The sequence below is a fragment of the Dermacentor variabilis genome, chromosome 4 (genome assembly GCF_050947875.1).
Source record: "Dermacentor variabilis isolate Ectoservices chromosome 4, ASM5094787v1, whole genome shotgun sequence".
Lineage (NCBI taxonomy): Eukaryota > Metazoa > Arthropoda > Arachnida > Ixodida > Ixodidae > Dermacentor > Dermacentor variabilis.
Genome location: NC_134571.1, coordinates 182,567,506 through 182,586,229, shown reverse-complemented (window position 1 = coordinate 182,586,229; position 18,724 = coordinate 182,567,506). Strand labels below are relative to the sequence as shown.

Here is an 18,724-nt window from a genome sequence, read left to right as displayed (position 1 = left end):
TCATAGGTTAGTGAGGGCTAGGATTTACCTCAATTTGAACGTAGAAAATGTAAAATTGGTCAAGAAAAAGACAGGTCAACGTAGAGGCAGTAAGGTTAAAAGCAGACAAATTTAGGCTGGTACTTCCAAACAAATATGAAGCCTTAGAATACAGACATGATGATGATGATGACATAGAGGCAATGAATGAAATCGTAATGAGGCTGACTTCACAAGCAGCAACAGAAGTGGGAGGCAAGGCACCAAGGCAACCAGTAGGCAAGCTATCCCAAGTAACAAAGGACCTAATAAAGAAACGACGAAGAATGAAAGTGTCCAACTCAAGAGATAAAATAGAATTCGCGGAACTGTCAAAACTGATCAACACGACGAAAATATGTTATATTCAAAATTAAAACGTGAGAAAGACTGAAGAAGCCGTACAAAATGAACGCAGCTTGAAATCAGCGAGAAGGAAACTTGGCATAGGACAAACTAAAATGTATGCACTGAAAGACAAGCAGGCTAATATCATCAGCAATCTCGAAGGTATAATAAAAGCAGCGGAAGAATTCTGGGCTTACCTGTACAGTACCCAGAGGACACAGGCGCACTTTATTCGAAACAATTATGAACGGTATACAGAAATTCTTCCTTTAACTAGAGATGAGGTCAGAAAGGCCTTGCAAGGCATAAAACGGGGAAAAGCGGAAGGAGAGGACGGAATGACAGTTAATTTAATCAAAGATGGAGGAGGAATAATAACAGTAAAACTGGCGGCTCTCCATACGAAGTGTCTGTCGACATGAAGGGTCCCAGAAAACTGGAGGAATGCAAACATTACACAAATCCACAAAAAGGGAGGCGTTATAGAATGGAAAAATTATAGAAAAATTAGCTTACTACCATTATTATGAAAAATATTTACCACAATAATCTCCAATGGAACAAAGGCAACACTGGACTTTAGTCAACCATGGGAACAGGCTGGCATCACGAAGGGATAATCTACAATGGATCACGTCTATGTCATTAAGCAGGTTATCGAGAAATTCACAGAGTACAATAAGCCTCTCTATATGGCTTTAACAGATTACGAAAAAAACATTTGATTCAGTAGGCATACCAGCAGTCATAGAGATATTGCGTAATCGAGGAAGCCTTCATCGCAATAAACAAACAAAAAAAAGTACCGTCCGTTTACGTAAATACCCTGGAAAATATCTACAGAGATTCCACAGCCACCTTAATTCTACACAAGAAAAGTAGGACGATAGCTATAAAGAAAGGAGTCAGACAAGGAGCCACAATCTCTCCAATGCTGTTCACTGCTTGCTTGGAAGAAATATTCAAGCTATTAAACTGGCAAGGCTCAAGAGTAAGGATCGACGGCGGGTACCTCAACAACCTTCGGTTTGCCTATGACATAGATCTAGTCAGCTGTATTGCCAACGAGTTACAACAAATGATTCAGGACCTTAGAAGGGAGAGTGTAAGAGTCGGACTGAAAGTATAATGCAGAAGACAAAGATTATGATAAATAGCTGGACAAGGGAACATCAGTTCAAAAGTAGGCAGCGAAGTTTCGTATTCTAAGTAGGAGTATTGTCGGCAGCGATCCTCTTGTCATTAGCGGGTTCAGGCGACGAACGCGGACGAGAGGACGTCAGCGTTATGCTGGCAGAGGCAGAAGCATCGGCAGTGAGCAATGAGATTTGACACTCACCCGAAGGTGTTAAACGGGCCAGGACAATGTTCAGGAGTGTATGGTAGACAGTTCAGAGGTGAGGACAGGAAGGGAGGCGGCGTGGTCCATAATAGTGACGACAGTACCAGGTAGGGCGACACTGTACGTCAAAGCAATGTGAATAAGTTGAGAGATGACATAGTCCTCGTCACGTAGAAGCGGATGCGAGTTGAAAATCACGGAAACAGCTGCTTCAGATGCTAACCGGCTGAAATCAAAAGAACATAAAGAAGGAGGTACAACACGAAATGGGGACAGAGACGCAAAGCACGTCTAACCAAACAATGCCTGTAGAGTAGTCAATGTGGTTATGGTGGGTCGGATGTCGAGACCAAGAATCAGGTCATAAGGGCAGCGCTTCGGAATAAAGAGAACGGTAGTTCAGTGGCCGGTAATACTCACTCGCCCAGCGCACATGCCAACGACTGGAGACCTGGATAGAAAGTTGGGCGAGTTCGTACGGTAACATATTGTCATAGAAAAAGCCACAAAAGACTTCGGTCGACGCTACAGATCTTTTACTTAGCTGTCCTGGCACCTTCGTCGCTGTCTTCTGCTCGGAACCACCCAACATATGCCTAGCATGTGGCACCGAACTGCACCGAGTGGTTGTCAGTTGTGTCAAGGTCGTGGCGTTACCCCGCTCCCTAGAGGCATGCTCTCGATGAGGAACATTGATGCACTGGAGATTGCCACGGTCATACCGTTGATGGTGACGTAGATGGTGAGAGAGGTGTAGAGCTTTGCGGTCAGCGGGAGTTGTATAGCTTCAACCTAGAGACGTGAACTGCATTGGACAGACGTGGGCGTCGGGGACGGTGAGTGGTGCCTTTCCTTCAGGAATCACTTCGTATGTGACATCGCCGGACCGTTGCACGATCCTATAACGTCGAAAGTAGCGGCGCATAGGTTTCTGCGACCGACTACGCTGGCGGATCAGTGTCCACACCCATACTTTGTCACCGGGTTATTAAGTGACGTCTCGGGGATGAAGATTGTATGGGTCGGCGTCTTTGTGTTGTTGGTAGCGGATACGCATTCGAGCGAGCTGGGGCGCCTCTCGGCGCATCGAGCGAATTCGGCAGCATCAGTCACAACACTAGAACAGTGCGTGGGTAAAAGCATTGTGCCCAGCGTTGTGACAGCTTCCCGGCCATGGATCAAGTGAAAAGGGGTGAAGCCGGTAGCTTCTTGAAGGCAGTATTACATGCAAACGTAACATATGGAAGAACGTCATCCCAAATTTTGTGGTCGATGTTAACGTACATGGAAATCATATCAGCGAGCGTTTTGTTTAGCCTTTCTGTGAGCCCATTCGTCTGCGGATGGTACGCAGTGGCTTTGCGGTGAACTGTACCAATGAGAAACATGATATCTTCTGTGAGCTGCGCAGTAAATGCTGTGCCCCGGTTTGTTATAACCACTGTTGGAGCGCAGTGACGGAGTACGATACCATGTACAAAGAAGGTTGCAATATCATTAGCAGTGCCTTGTGGGAGAGCTCGGCTTTCAATGTAACGTGTAAGATAATATGTGGCAACAGCGATCCAACGGTTACGAGCCCCGACGTGGGGAATGGTCGAAGCAAATCTGGGCCAGCCTGTTGAAAAGGATTACGCGGAGGATATGCGGGATGGAGAAGTCCAGCGGGAAGCACGGGTGGTGTCTTGAGTCTCTGGCAGTCGCGGCATGTCTTCACGTAATGCTTTACGTCACGGTGAAGGTTAGGCCAGAAGTACTTTTGCCGCATGGGTGAAAACGTCCGTGCGAATCCCAAGTGGCCCGAAGATGGCTCGTCGTGAGAGGCCGACAGGATGTCGTGACGTAGTGAAGACGGCACTACAAAGAGGCAGGCGGTTGTGGTCGAATGAAAACACAATTTGTAGAGGACGCCATGACGGAGAAAAAACGAGGATAACTTGCGCACGAACATACGAGGCGGCTCTAGTAGATAGTTCTGAAGGTAGTCGATGAGAGTCCGGTGTTCTGAATCATCGCGCTGTTGCTTGCTGATGTCACATACTGTGATAATGGAAAGAAATGCGTCCGCTTCATCAAAGTCGAATGGCGGCCGTTGAAATGGAGCACGTGACAGGCAGTAGGTATCGGTGATTTTACGCCTGGACTTGAACACTGTGGTCATATCGTATTCTTGCAACCGAAGACTCCAGCGTGCAAGAGAGTCAGATGGATCCTTCAGACTGGCGAGCCAAGCCAATAAATGGTGATCTGACACAACTCGAAACAATCGTCTGAACAAATATGGTCGCAACTTAGCAATTGCCCACACAATGGCCAAGCATTCCTTCTCCGTAGTGGAGTAGTTACTTTCAGCTCGATACAAAGTGAGGCTTGCGTGCGCAATAACACGCTCGGCTCCATCTTGCCACTGTACGAGGATGGTACCAAGGCCAGCGTTCCTGGCATCCGTGTGCAAATCGCTGTCACTGTCTTCAACAAAGTGTTCTAGAACTGGAGGTGTGTGCAGACGTTCCTGGAGTTCACAGAAGACATCTTGTTGGCCCTGCTCCCAGACAAACGGAACATTATCCTCTGTTAACCATTGCAAAGATTCGGCTATCCTTGAAAAGTTTGCCACGAAGCGTCGATAATATGCGTAAAGCCCTAGAAATTGGCGGAGTTAGTTTTTGTTCAAAGGTGTTGGAAACGAAGCAACAGCAATAGTTTTGTCGGGTCTGGTCGAACGCTTTCGTAGCGGATGACATCGCCTAAATTTCAGTTCGTCATACCCGAAATAGCATCTTCAGGCTTTAAAGACCGGCCAGCACTACGAAATGCGTCAAGAACTGCTTGTAAGCGCTGGGGATGCCGCTGAAATGTTTCTGAAAACACAGCGATATCATCTAAATAGACAAGACATGACTGCCACTTGAGACCCGATAGAACTGTGTCCATAATGCGCTGAGCACAATCCGAAAGGAAGGACGTTGAATTCGTAGAGTGCGTGAGACGTAATAAGTGCGGTTTTCTAACGCTCACGGTCATCAACCTCTATATGCCAGTAGCCGCTGCAAAGGTCCATCGATGAGAAGTATCGAGCAAGTCGAAGGTGGTCCAAAGAGTCCTCGATGCGGGGATCAGGATAAACGTCCTTCTTCGTACCGTTGTGAAACTTGCGATAATCAACACAAAAACGCATTGTACCGTCTTTCTTTTCCATCAGAACCACAGATGACGCCCATAGACTGGTGGAGGGCTGTATGATGCCGTTGGTAAACATTTTTGGACTTGATTTCAGATGGCATCTTGCTCTTTAAAACAAACACGGTACGCACGTTGGCGCACGGGTGTTTCATTGGGATTTGTAATAATTTTCTGTTCCGCAATAGGCGTTTGGCGTACCTTCGATGATGAAGCCAAACAGTCTGCAAAAGACTTTAAAGGCTTCCAATGCTAGCTAGTTGTTCACCTGATAATTTAGAATCCACATCAATATTTCTGTTGGTTGCTATGTCGCAGTTAGAATCTCGATCATTGTGCCCTACAGTTATACAAGCAGGAGAGTCACTGAATGGCTCCAAATAGGCGATGGCAGTTCATGAGGCGAAGTGCTGGTATTCACGACTGAAACTGGTCACTAAAATGTCAGCAGTCCATGACGACAGCTGCAAGATGCCGCGGGCTACGCAAACCTGTCGAGCCAACAAGACTGACAGATTGCCTCTAGCGATTCCGAGATGGGGAGGATCATCGTCTGTTTCTACAGTGATCAAGGCAGTACTCGGGCGTGGTAAAGTAGCGCAGTCACCCGAAACGCATAACACCGTGGACTGTGGGTGATAGTCGTCCGAATGAGTTGCGTGTTCGCTGGAAAAACTGACAAGGAACTCGCGAAAGTTTGTGATAGAGCCGTACTCCCGAAGAAAGTCCATGCCGAGTATGACCTGCCTAGAACACTCTGGCAATATAATAAATGAACCGCCAAATGTGACCTCACGAATCTGTATTGTACCCTCGCAGTGCATTTGCCGATCGGCGTGAGAACATGACCGCCGTCTGTACTTGTCACTTACAGATGCACTGCGGTATTTGTCAGGCACCTAACTCGGGGCCTTAAACCTCAAGTCGTTTCGATGCCGTCGTGCTCGTTCCATCGTCGTTATTCAGCGTCATCGCATTGTCACCATGCTGTCATCACCAAGTCGTCCTAGGCACACCACATTTGTACCATCATTACACCATGTTAATGTGACGTGTGACAACTTCCGCAGTGTTGACAGACCCTACGGTGTGCTTGAATGCGGCTCTCCAGCACAATCTGCGTAAGTTGTGCGCTTGACAAATATGTGTGGCATTTATTTTTCAGAAATAGCAGAATCGCACCGTACGATACCTTGCACTTATATTTAACCCATTTGCACGCAACCAGTGTCGTGTGAAGCGCTTCCTTGCCTTCTCAGGTCACTTTTACCTTATCACCCACCTCCACCTTGTCCTGGTCACGGTGTTGTTACCTTGCGAAGTGCAGTAGCCTGTTGTCCGCTCATGACACAATAATCGGCACCAGTATCGACAAGAGCGGTTACCGGGCGTTTATCTACAGAAGCAAGTATGTTGGTTGAACAGGTTCACATTTTTAGAAGGAAGGTGCCGAAGGTACGCAATCGTCGTTGTCGTCGTCGCTATCGTCGTTATCGTTGTGGGGTATCGCAGCGGAGGCTCTTTCGAAGTGCGTTTGACAGCGGCCCCACCCCTGGAGGTCGCTATTCATAGTTTCCCCGACCTGGGCGCGTGGGCCGGTTGCCCATGGAAGCGCAGAACGTAGTGCAGCGGCTAGGTAACGACGATCGTGAAGGAGGTGGTGATCGTGACTGGCGCCTCTGCGGAGACGGAGATCGGGTCGTTAGCAGGGACTGTTCAACTGGTGGAAAGTGCGCGTACGGCGACGAAGGTTGACTGGCCAGATATTGCCGGCGCTCATCGCCCACGGGCTCTGTCGCTCCCGTGGAGAATGAGTGCCGGCGTGATAGCCCTGGAGTCGTATTCCTCGGGAGTAGCAGGCATGGTGCAATTGCCCACTTCGCCACAGTGGAAGTAGAGTGGCTGATAGTCAAGTGTGCGCCACACGTATGACTTTTGCGTATTGATTCGGGGGCTCGTGGACCCGTACATATTTGTATGTGCAGCATGGCGCTGGAAGTTACACAGCGGTTCTTCAGAAGAAGGTGGGTTAGGATGGTTCACGGTTTGGGCAGGTAGCCTCACTGCTTGCGCATAAGTCAGTACGGTGGCGGCTTCAGGTCTGGATTGCACGAATGGCTGTGCCGCCTGGCGTACTTTTTTGCGGACGATATCTGTGAGGGGTGTCAGGGTTGGTTGAAATCGCACTCCCCGTAGTCGATCGAGCTCCTCCCGCATGACACAATGCACATGCTCTCGAAGCGCATCGGTGTCATAGTGCAACGAAAGAGAAGATGCTGATCCTAGGCTGATTTGGCGATAACGTTGCTTGAATGCTCGCTCCATTGTTGTCGCTTCACTGAAGAACTCAGCTACGGTAGCTGGATGCCTTCGCATCAGTCCAGGAAACAGCTCCTCTTTCACTGCCCGCATGAGCAGGTGGACCTTTTTCGCTTGTGTCTTGCAAGCGTCAGCACGCATGAAAAGCCGCGACATGGCCTCTACGAACATGGCTACGCTTTCTTTCAGCTTTTGAACCCTACTCTGAAGAGCTTGCTCTGCTCGCTCTTTTCTTGCAGGACTACTGTACGTATCGCGAATCTGCCCTTAAAATTCTTGCCAGGTGGTGAGGGATGGCTCGTGGTTAGCGAACTATGTTCGGGCAGAGTCCTCTAGGGCGAAGCACACGTTGCTTAACTTTTTCTGTCCATCCCAATAATTGACGTCAGCCACACGATCGAAATCATTGAGCCACTCTTCCGCGGCAAGCGTGGCGTGTGGAGAACAAGCGACGCAGGACGCTGTCCCGTGCCGTATGAATCCTGTGCCTGGCTTGCGGTTGTGGTGGACCTCCTTGGCAGATTTTGCAGGCCGTATACCGGAGGCACTCTTTGAAGCCGTCGACGTTTGCGTTGGTAGTCCACTTACAGTTCCTGGGGGCCAGAGTACGTGGACGCGTACCCAGCAACTCCACCAGTATGCCACAGACAAAGCCACGAAAGACTTCGGTCCACGCTACATATCTTTTACATTGATGTCCTGGCAACTTCGTAGTTGTCTTCTCGATGTCACCCAACATGCCTAGGCATGTGGCACCGAACTGCACCGAGTGGCTGTCAGTTGTGTCAAAGTCCTGGCAATATTCTTGTATTATAGGGCGAAGTGACACACACAGAGATTAGGAGCAGAAAGGAAGAGAAGTCGTCCTGTCTGCTTCTAGTCTCTGTGTCGGTCACTTCGCGCTGCACTTCAAGAAGACTGGATACCTATTACCGTCGGTAAGGCGTACGATGCAAGACACGGCAGGCCTGAGCACCTTTCCGAGTTATTGATAAGGTGCAGCACTTGTCACTTACAGATGCACTGCGGTATTTGTCAGGCACCTAACTCGGGGCCTTCCACCTCAAGTCGTTTTCATGCCACCGTGCTCGTTCCATCGTCGTTATTCAGCCTCATCGCATTGTCACCATGCTGTCATCACCAAGTCGTCCTAGGCACACCACATTTGTACCATCATTACACCATTACTATCAATCCTTCGTCGTCGCGCGTATTATTCGCATGTTGTAGCACTACAAGGTTTGTCAGACGCAAATTGGGAACTTTATTTCTGTCTGCATAGGCAAGAGCACTCACAACGTTTACAAGGGTCCAAATAAAAAAAATAAAAGTTATGCAGGTCGCACGTGCTGTGGAAAACAATGTAACCGAATCATTCTGTGATGTTTGCTTAGTGAAGATATTGACGGCGAATGTTTAGTTTCTTCAAAGCTTAGTACAACGGGAGGGTGGCGAGTTGATGTTAAATTTTACCTTACGTGTACTACTGCGGTTTGTGCTCTTAGTAAAAAGAACGCAAGGGGAGGTGGTGGCGAGTTTCTTCAACGCTTAGTCCAACACGAGGGTGGCGAGTTGCTGTTAAATTTTACCTTGCGCGTACTACTGCGGTTTGACCGCCTAGTAAAAAGAACGCAAGGGGAGGAGTTTCGCGGAGGTGTTGTTGTGCACAATACTTTATAACCTTTGAGGCTGTTGAGCTTATTCGTTGCCTTACATGGCACAACGCATCGTGGCAAAAGTAATGAACATTTATGTAATTATGGGTCTGTACGTGCAAAAACCACAATTGGTTATGATGCACGGCGCCGTGGCGGTCAATTTTGACACCGTGGTTTTCTGTAATGTGTCCCTAAATTTGTGTGCACGAGCGTTTTATTATTTAGCCCTCGTCGAAATGCGGCTGGCGTAGTCCGCACCAAACCCATGACCTCGAGCAATGTCATAGCTGCAAAACTAAAACGGTGGGCACAGAAGTGTTAATGTAACGTGTGACAACTTCCCCAGTGTTGACAGACCCTACAGTGTGCTTGAATGCGGCTCTCCTGCACGATCTGCGTAAGTTGTGCGCTTGACAAATATGTGTGGCATTTATTTTTCAGAACTAGCAGAATCGCACCGTACGATACATTGCACTTATATTTAACCCATTTGCACGCAACCAGTGTCGTGTGAAGCGCTTCCTTGCCTTCTCAGGTCACATTTACCTTATCACCCACCTCCACCTTGTATGGAAACTGCAAGCGAAACGTGGCAAGGCTGTTCTTCACTTGATTCGCGACTGTGTCGATTTTACTCATTCTCTGCCTCCTCTCCACCCGACTCTCTATCATTCTATCTAGTTTCCTTCTGCACTTGCACGTTAGTAGGGAGGTCAGCGCTGGAATTTCTGCAGCGTTTGGAGGCGGTCAGACATTTTACAGATGTCACGAGGCTAATGTAGCGACGCCCAGGGAGCTGGAGAGGGCATTGTGCACGTTCGCCGCAGTGCAAAGGTTCACACTAGTTTCTCGCGTTGCCTTTTCTCTCTGCCACACTCCTTCTGCCGCACTCCTGTCATGCAAACACAAGCTCTGAAGCACCGCCCGACGTGGTGTTTAAGACAATAGCAGCAGTAGCAGCCATGGGATAGTAGAAGAATGAGTGAATGAAAGCTTCGCTTTAAACAGCGATAACTGCGCATCATATCACGTAGCTTTCACCTAATCACGGTAGCTATTATTTAAAATTCCATTTCCCTAAAGCATTTCTTTGCAGGGTATTTGAAGCAATCTTGCTAAACTGATGTCCTACACATATTGACAGATACTGAAAGAACTACAAACAAGACGAGTGGTGGTCTCACCTAACAATTCATTATGTTTGTTTCGGAGTACCCAGCATTAGTTTTACCTACGTTTTGTCTCTTCGAACGCAGAAATACGCACTTATAAAGACAGAGAAAGTGGTTTCACTGCCAATGCGGGGTAGTTTGCTTTGCTGAAAGACAGAGATAGAGAAGGCAGGAAGGAAAAGGAGGGAGGTCAGCCAGACCTTATTCAGTTTGCCACCCTACACGTGGGGAGGTAGATAGGGGAGTCGAAGAAAAATAGAGCAGGTGCAGAAAGACAAGCTTTACGGTCAGTGATTTGTGCATAATCATAAACTTCTGTACACAATTTTCGATTACTCTTCTTCTGTACCCAGAATTGCTCTTTCTCGGCCACTCACACCTCCTCGCCCCCCCTCAACTCTTCGTTCCTCCATTGCAAGCAAACAAAAAGAAAATAGTGTTCCACTTACTTTCGGTGAGCGAAGGCTTGGCTAAGACAACGACTGCTCCAGCGAGGATGCAGCCATAGATGGCTACCAGATTTTCCACTCCATTGTCCAGGTGTATGCAAACCCTGTCTCCAGGAACCACGCCATTATTCCGGAAACCAGCAGCATAACGCTTCATGTGAGCCAAGGTTTGGCTTCGAGTGAGGCTCACGACATCGCTAACCTGCAAATGGTCGTAACGTCACTCGTTTGCAACGCTCTACTAATGTACCGCATGGCACAATTGTACCACCTTCCATCTGAAGTTTATTTGACCTAACTATGTGCTTCTCATTGTCCTGAAGCAGTCTATCCTTCGAGCAATTCAGCTGCTCGCCATAGGAGCCACCTCCGAGTCACACCCAGGCTTCAAAATCCTCGACGACATTACATCCACCACTTCCTGAGTTGCAAACGAAAGACACCAGATGGTGTCATAAGCTTAAGGACAGTGTCTCATTGCCTACAACAATACTATAGAGGTTCCCACACGTACGGGGATGAATGCTGGAATGTGCAGGTGCTACAACGATATTCATGTTAGCGGGGATACATCGTCCTTACGTTGCACAGAGTACTCTGCGTATATGGGTATTGTGGAGCAAAAGGGGCTCGTCTTTGCGCGAAAGAGTAGGTTACAAGACAAAGAAGTTTTCAAGCTGATATCTCCATCCCCTTGGCATTATTATTTTAGTTCTGAAATATTTACCGACTGAAGAGTTTACCAGCAGAGACTTGGCTGACGGACACTGCTATTACGCCTCTAGGTGATATGAAATCGCTTATAGTCTGGCAAATATTGCCAATGGGTATACTACGACCCACTACGATTGATAGACACTATCTCGCTCTGGTAAGTGACTACGCTGTAACCCATACTTCATAATAGAAGAGTGTAGTATTCATGCACTTGTGAAGCGGAACTCCTCTACAGGGCACTCCATTACAGAGCTTGAATTTTTTTATTGAGCCTATGGTAACGCTGGAAATCCTTTTGAAAAGTTACCGCGAATGTTTGATTAATTGTCAGTTATCAATTATTTGGAATTGTCAATTATTTGTAATGCCACAGAGTGTAACAAAGATCTGGAATTTAAGGTATGAATTAGTAGTTTTATTTTTCTCAGTTGCGCCGTTATTCTGGCAGAGAAATACTATTTGTTTAAACCGAGAGCAATCGAGTATCGATAGGGATTCAAGGTTCTTTTTCAGCCAGCGCAACGTGGTTCGCGCCGGTGCCTACCATGTGGCTGGTCGCTGCTGGGCAGTCGCATTGCGTGTCTGCGGCTCACTTGCTGCGCGCGCAAATAGGTTCACTTAGGTGTCACCGTGGAATTCATGGCAACTGCAAGAGACTTTCGTGTTCTTGTTTTTGCTCTTTCTTATTCTTGTTCTTGTTGCTTAAATCATTTTATGAAGGTGCGTGGCTCGCCTAAAGGCTTGTAAACGACATCTTAAAGTTATTTTGCTTACTATTCGTGTAGAGAGCGAAGAACACACGTAGAAGTGTTTAAATATAATATTCAGTCAATCCTCTTGTATGAAAGTCCAAACAACGTCCTAGATACATGATGTGTGGACAGAACGTGTAATTTGAAGTAACTTTTTTGTGATATCGACTGCCGCTCAGAGCCAAAAACATTCTGCAATACTTCAGCGATAAATATGCGCATGTGTAAAGGACTGTCTCGTAATATTCATGAGCGCAAATGACTTGTCCTGCAATGAAACACTGGCAACTCTGGCATTAGCGATGATGTTGACATAGAGAAAGAGTGTTGTAGTCAAACCGCATATATATATATTCCTGCGATATTACACATACCTACGTAAATGAAGGGCTAAATTTTCTACCTTTACTTGAAGATATGCATGAATGTATGATTGTAGCAATAAACCGGTACTTGCTCTGACGAAATAGAGAGGTGAGCACCAGCGGCCCACTCACAGAGGGTCTATGTGGTGCGTCCTGATATATAATGTTTTCTGTTTACACAACAAGGCACATCGCATTGCCATGTATTGCTACTGGCGCTGACTTTGCCTTCGCAGTCTGCGACTCTTAATTCGAAGCGGCGAGCTTCATCTGCGAAAAAATCTTGAAAATAAGGTAGTAGAACCTTATAGTTATAGTTCTCATGACTTCAGTAAGTCTTTCGTTCGTCATACATGTGAATCTCCTTATCTAGGCTAGCCTTTGTAGTAGTTCTCAGTGCAGTTTTCAAACCGTCTACACGTACAGTAGACGATTTGCGAAATGCTGAACCACGCATGATCCTGGACTAGAAATAAGTCAGACACACACAAGCTTTTGCCGATTAATTAGCCATAAAATGTGTCTTACTTCATCATAACCGTTTGCAAACTTACTCTCGGTACAATGGTGCGTGAGCAGGAGGTCGCCCTTTCCGTGCCGCGAAATCAAATAGTATGAAAAAGCCTACTTCGTGTATTTCACACAATCTCGATGGACCACCGGAAACCACGTGAGCTGCACCGTCGCTTGCCATCGCGTGATTCCAATTTTGGAGCTCCGCTAATAGGGAAGCCTCTGACCCCAAAGGCAGCTTGGTGCCAATAAATATTACCATGTCTCTCGCTTCTTAGTTACCTGCCGTGGTCAACACCTGTTAGCTTCATCGGTATTCCTATTGTATTTTTTATTGCGGAAGTGCTCTCCCGTGGTTGAGTGGTCCGTAATTAACCTGATGCAATGTTCTGCGACACAACATTCATTTGTAACATGTATTGCTTTACTGACATCTGTATACAGTGTTTCTTTACTGCAAGTTCTCACCTATCATACAAGAGAACAACTTATTTTCTCATACTCAGGCCTTTTCTTTTCAAAGATAAAACAATTCTAACATTTTTCTTGTCATTACAACGATCCTTCCACGGTCATTAGACCTCACACCTTTTCATCGGGCTTTTGGATTAATGTATAGCCGGAGTATTCATCTAGGACCTAATGTTGTTTTGACATTCTTGATAATAGCAACTTATTACCAAGATGCCCAGGCACCAATTCAGGCGAACGTCTTTTATATGTAACACTTTCCCAGCATTTACTGCGTCCGACTTTTTTTCCACCAAACTAGAATGATAAAGGTGGTCTCCCTTCAGCAGAGGCAAATTTCTGTTCTTATCAATCTGAAGTGATCGTTTTTTTTTCTTTGACTGGCCACTTACTGGCACGAAGTCGTTGTTTGAAACGCGTATAAGCAGGTAAGCAGGTACGTGTATGCATGGGCTCCTTTAGAAGGAATGTACGTTTTTTCAAACGGGCCTAGGAAAGCAGACTTTTACTCTTTCCACGTACATCGCACTTGCATGGCGTCACAGCTTTGCAGAAACACGAGCTCTTCTCAATAACAGTTGCTCCTTAAAACAGACGTGAAACTGCAGTGCCATGAAATCTGACGTTGGAGAACATATGAGCCATTGTAAAGCATTTGTTACCATAATGATATGTATTAGGGTAAGTAATGCTTTACAAAAGAAGAATTGCTACGTTCCATAGTTTAAACATAGCGCATCATTCCTCGCGCAAAGCTGTCCGACACGAATTAGAAACTGTACTCGACAACTACATTACTTCCATGAGTGGAGGAGAGCACAAGCCGGCACTCGTCCGAGTTTTCGTTTCTCTCCCTTGATTGGACGCACCCGCATTTACAGGGCCGCATCAGGAAACCTGGCCTGCTTTACTATCTTAGTCTAGTGCATTAGTGACTTGCTGGATGATTACCTTCTTGTGAGTGTCTACAATGTGCCTGAAATGCAATGTGGTGCGCTACCGTTGCAAGAACTCGACCGTGACTTGCAACACAGCCACGACTCCGGATGTACATGTGATGTGATCCCGAAACAAACATTACTGTGTACTCACCAGAAGTAGTTTTTCAGGGTTCACCAGCAGTTTCTCCTTGGCCAGATAGTAGAACGAGCACTCAGGAATGTTCACATTGGGGTATGGCGAGTAGATGACACGATCATGTATACGAGCCTTCATATTTCTTGGTAATATTATTGGGATCACTGCATCACAGAGCAAAATTGAAGCACATAAAAGCTTGTGGACATTTCTGAAATAAATATTCCTGATTTGTAGTCTCATAACTCTACGTGCAATGGACAACGTTGCCCTTCTGTACTCGCAGCAACCGCACGAAATAGTTCTGTACAGTACGGCTTCTTAGGGAAATGTATTGTAGCACTTTAACCACCTCTGCCTCTTTAGGCTGCTTCAGGCACAATTGCAACTATAGCATTTTACATGACACGATTGAGATTGTTGTAAATGAGGCACACAAGAAGGCATGTCGCTTGATTTATTTAATACATTGCGGACTTTCTGCTAGAGTTGCGCAGTGGCTACGCGAAGTTGAAATGATAATCATTTCATGTTTTGCAACCAGCGGAATGGTTGTCGGGCAGATGAAATGGAAAAGAAATTAAACATCAAAATTCCGGAATGGAATTTGAATCAAATTAGCACATTGTTCTATACCGCTTAACTTTCATTTTAAACAGCACTACAAGTGCAGTATATCTGTAAATTTCTCTAAACTAGACTTGGCCAATTTCTTACAGGTTTCCGTTTTTTTTAATCACAGCTCTTTAAGTATCCTCCATAGGTGACTGCCTCTGCCGCAATAGTTACCAAGAAAACGGTATTCTACACATTCAGCACCTCTGATGACCATGAAACTTTTCTGCATTACAAGGATTGCGTGCATTTAAAGTCCGCACCAATTAGCTGCCGAGAATGATTGACCACTCTTGAATGACCACAGAAATTTTGAGGCGAAAGACGAAGCCGCATATGATAACAGCCTGCGACAGTCCATGGTGACTTTAAGCACGCGCTTTGTTTTTTTTTTTCCACATTGCCTAATATCGAGAAGGCGGGATAAAAGGTGTTCACAAAGGTGTTCGGAAAAAATAATGCCACCTAGCATATTCCAGTAAATAGAAAACGCGATATTGTCGTGCCAAGCAAGAATGCTTTTCGAAGTGACAAAATAATAGTACGTACGCGGCAACAATTATACGCATTATGATTGGTGAGATTGTTAAGGTTTCAAGGGTATGTTATTGTTAAGGGCCATGTAAGCGAAAGTATTCAGCCATTATAGAGAAAGCGTTTCATTTACTGGAAAGTAGTTGTAGAATCGGTCAGCTAAGCCAGTTAAAGATTGGTAATGGCCAAACTCCTATCATTCCAAAGGATTTCCAAACATTTCCGCACTCCGCAACACCGTGGGAGCGGAATGGTGGGCCGCAATCCATAACTCAGCTGATTAAATTAAAAGGCACTGCGTGAGATTTTTCGCAGAGGGCCCTACAAACTTTTCATTTGAAGTTTTACCCTATATTCGGCACTTTTGCAGAGGGTAATTATTCTTGAATCAATATTCAAAAGAGTCACTTTATTAAACTGTGTTAACCGTTACATACAGTAACCAACATGCAATCGGTCCCGTTTTCCCAGATTGCATTGCATATATCTAAACCTTGGCTAAAGTTATCCGGGAAATTAAAAACAGCAGTATAGGCAAAAGGTTCAGCACTGGCTAAATACCAAGGTTAGACTTTGTTCTGGTCACCGGTAAGATGAACGATAGATATAAAACACTTATAGACAAAATAGACAAACAAGAACTCCTCCTAGAGTTGCATCTTGAATACGTCTCAGTTTATGTCTTACAGGGTAGCAAAAATTTACGTACAACGTCAAAGTGACTTCCAATTACTTGTGGAAAAAATACAGCGTGTGTGCCGTTGAGATTCTGTGGGTGTGCCGATAAAGGCTTTGTTTTGTGATACCTCGGATAGTGATTATGCAGTTCATATAGGTTCTGGTACGGATACTCGTACTCGTGTACTCGTAGATTGAAACCAACGAGTACACGCAGGCTGCGGTCTGCTTGGAGGCTGGTAAGAGCGTGTATCGTTTCCTTATAATCGATGAAGCAGCCATCGGGGAATGGCCCACGCGTAGATTATAGGAGTGATCTGCATGCAGGTCTGTGGCGCCTCTCTGAATCAATTAATGCCAACGTGTTTATATAATAATGTAGTTGTATGCGTATGCTTGGATGCTGCACATTGTCTTTCCCTACGAATGCGCCAGCCGATTCCAGGCACCGCTTCTTGTTTTCATGGTATAGTACGCACTCTGATACTTTTGGCAGTCTCTCTGCACCGAGAAGTTGGATTTACGCCATCTCGACGTTATGCGGTCGCTCGTAGAGATTGTAAATTGACAGGTGGTGGAAGCGGTAGAATGCAGCGGATCGACCTGTTTTCCTGCGCCATAATAGCGACTCGGCTTGTAATTTAGCGTACCAAATATTCTGTAGCACGCTGCCTATATGAAGTGTCTACCTTCTTCCGACCTAGCAGATACAGTTGATAATTTGAGCTGCCGTTATGTAGAGGCCGCCAAACATCCGCTTCAATGCGACTGCCGTAGAAGTATATTAATATGCCATGCTATTTTTGTTCAAGATATTACGAATTCAGGATTTCCACTGTTTATTTCACCTGTTGAAATCTACAGCTAGACTAGACCCCTCTAGATACATAGCGAAGTTTGATTGGCTCAAGTTTTCTGCGATTGAATTTATTAATTAATACTGTTCTGCTAAAAAATGATAATCGAAGGTTGTGTAACCACTAAAACCTTCCACAAAATACTGTTGTTAAACAAAACAAAACAAACGTACCTACTCATGTGATGCAGTATTATTCTACGTAGAAAAGTAAAACCCGAGCGCCCATGAGCAAAGAAGACCGTATGCTGCTTTTAGCCACGGCGATCGCAGCCAGCGACAAAGCAAGCCGCGTGCTTTGTTCACATAAGTTAGACTATCATCTCTCACTATTGAGAGCCAATCGTAAAATGTCCACCAAGATACCGCCCGAAGTTCCTTCCGGCGTGAAATAAAACATCATTTACGCATCACGTTTAGTAGGTTGGCGTAGTTCTGTTAATTCTGCCAACTGAATATTCGTGCGCTTCTTAAGGAGCAACGAATCCTACGGAGACTTCATACGGACCACTAAAATGATGGTCTCGACAATCACAGACATTTAGCGACAGCAAAAGTTATCTCTGTGCCACTAAGAGTGCTTTATTTACTGTCCGCTGCTAACTTTTGCATTAGCGACTCATCGATCAACACAGCGCAATTGCTGCTTCTGGCGTTGGTTCCAGAGCGCACACCACCATTCGCTTGGCCTGAGCAACCTCATACAAATGTTTTCACTATAGGTTTGGTGATAACATACACGAAGGCGCGTCTTGGGCCAACATGTATCCCCTACATGTCGTCCCTACTTATACAAGTTCACATAATTGCAACTCAGAAATATAAACAAATATCTACAATGATAATAATATAGGTATGATAACACTTGAGTTCGCTCATGCCTTGCGTCAATTCTGCGTACGTTCCGTTCATTAAATAACGTGTTGAAGGCTTACCTGTGTGTGAACCGCCAGTAAACAATGAGTTGCACGTTTCTGTCAGGTTCACGACCTGTGTTCGCTTGGCTGGAAGCGAAAAGGAAGCCATGAATTGCAAGCAAACAGGGCCTCGAGGGAGCTTACCGAAAATACAGCGCCAGCCGCTTCTGCTGACGGTGCACTGGAAGCGTAAACCTAATCAAGCATGATGACGCCGATCGAATCTCCGCACTCGCCTTTAATCTAAGGACTTTGCGCAGAAGAGGCGTCGTCAAAGGAAAGCCACGGTATTATCGTGTTTTATTGGCTTCTGCGCTTCCAACCGTATCTTATCTGGCTACGCAAACAGAGAAGAACTGTCAGAGGACTCTCCAAGTTTCTCTGCTCGCCCCTTTGTATGTAGCATTTTTCTTTTGTCGATAAGAGCCTACTCGAGCGTTCACGCTTTTGGGTGGTAGGAGGGGCTCGCTATCAATTTTTTTGAGACCTTATATGACAATCTCTAGAAGCCAATCGTTTCGAAAGTCGGAGAGCTCATGTGATAAGGTCAAGTGGGTTCGCCTAAATTGGAGTCACGTACTGTCCTATGGAGAAATTTCACCGACGTCTTGCAAAGGCGCTGACTTTCTTCTTTTATTTCGCATTGAATGGGAGGGCATATGTTCTGTTTCGGCGAGCGGAAGACATGTAAACTGCGAATAGGGAAGCGTTTATGCCGCAATGACTGAATTGAACAAGCTGTG

General features: G+C 45.9%; 1 protein-coding gene across 4 annotated transcripts in view; it reads right to left on the bottom strand.

Moving 5' to 3' along the window:
- LOC142579983 (uncharacterized) overlaps positions 1-18,235 on the bottom strand; it is a 105,417-nt gene extending 87,182 nt beyond the window's left edge. For 2 of the 4 annotated variants that reach the window (XM_075690683.1, XM_075690684.1), the window contains exons 1-3: positions 18,000-18,119; positions 14,397-14,545; positions 10,487-10,688 (exon numbers count right to left, since the gene is read on the bottom strand). In XM_075690683.1, coding sequence (XP_075546798.1) covers positions 10,487-10,688; positions 14,397-14,545; positions 18,000-18,090 — 442 coding nt within the window. In that variant the 5' untranslated portion in view covers positions 18,091-18,119. The other 2 variants (XM_075690685.1, XM_075690686.1) reach the window with 2 other exon arrangements.
- Positions 18,236-18,724: the final 489 nt, after the last annotated feature.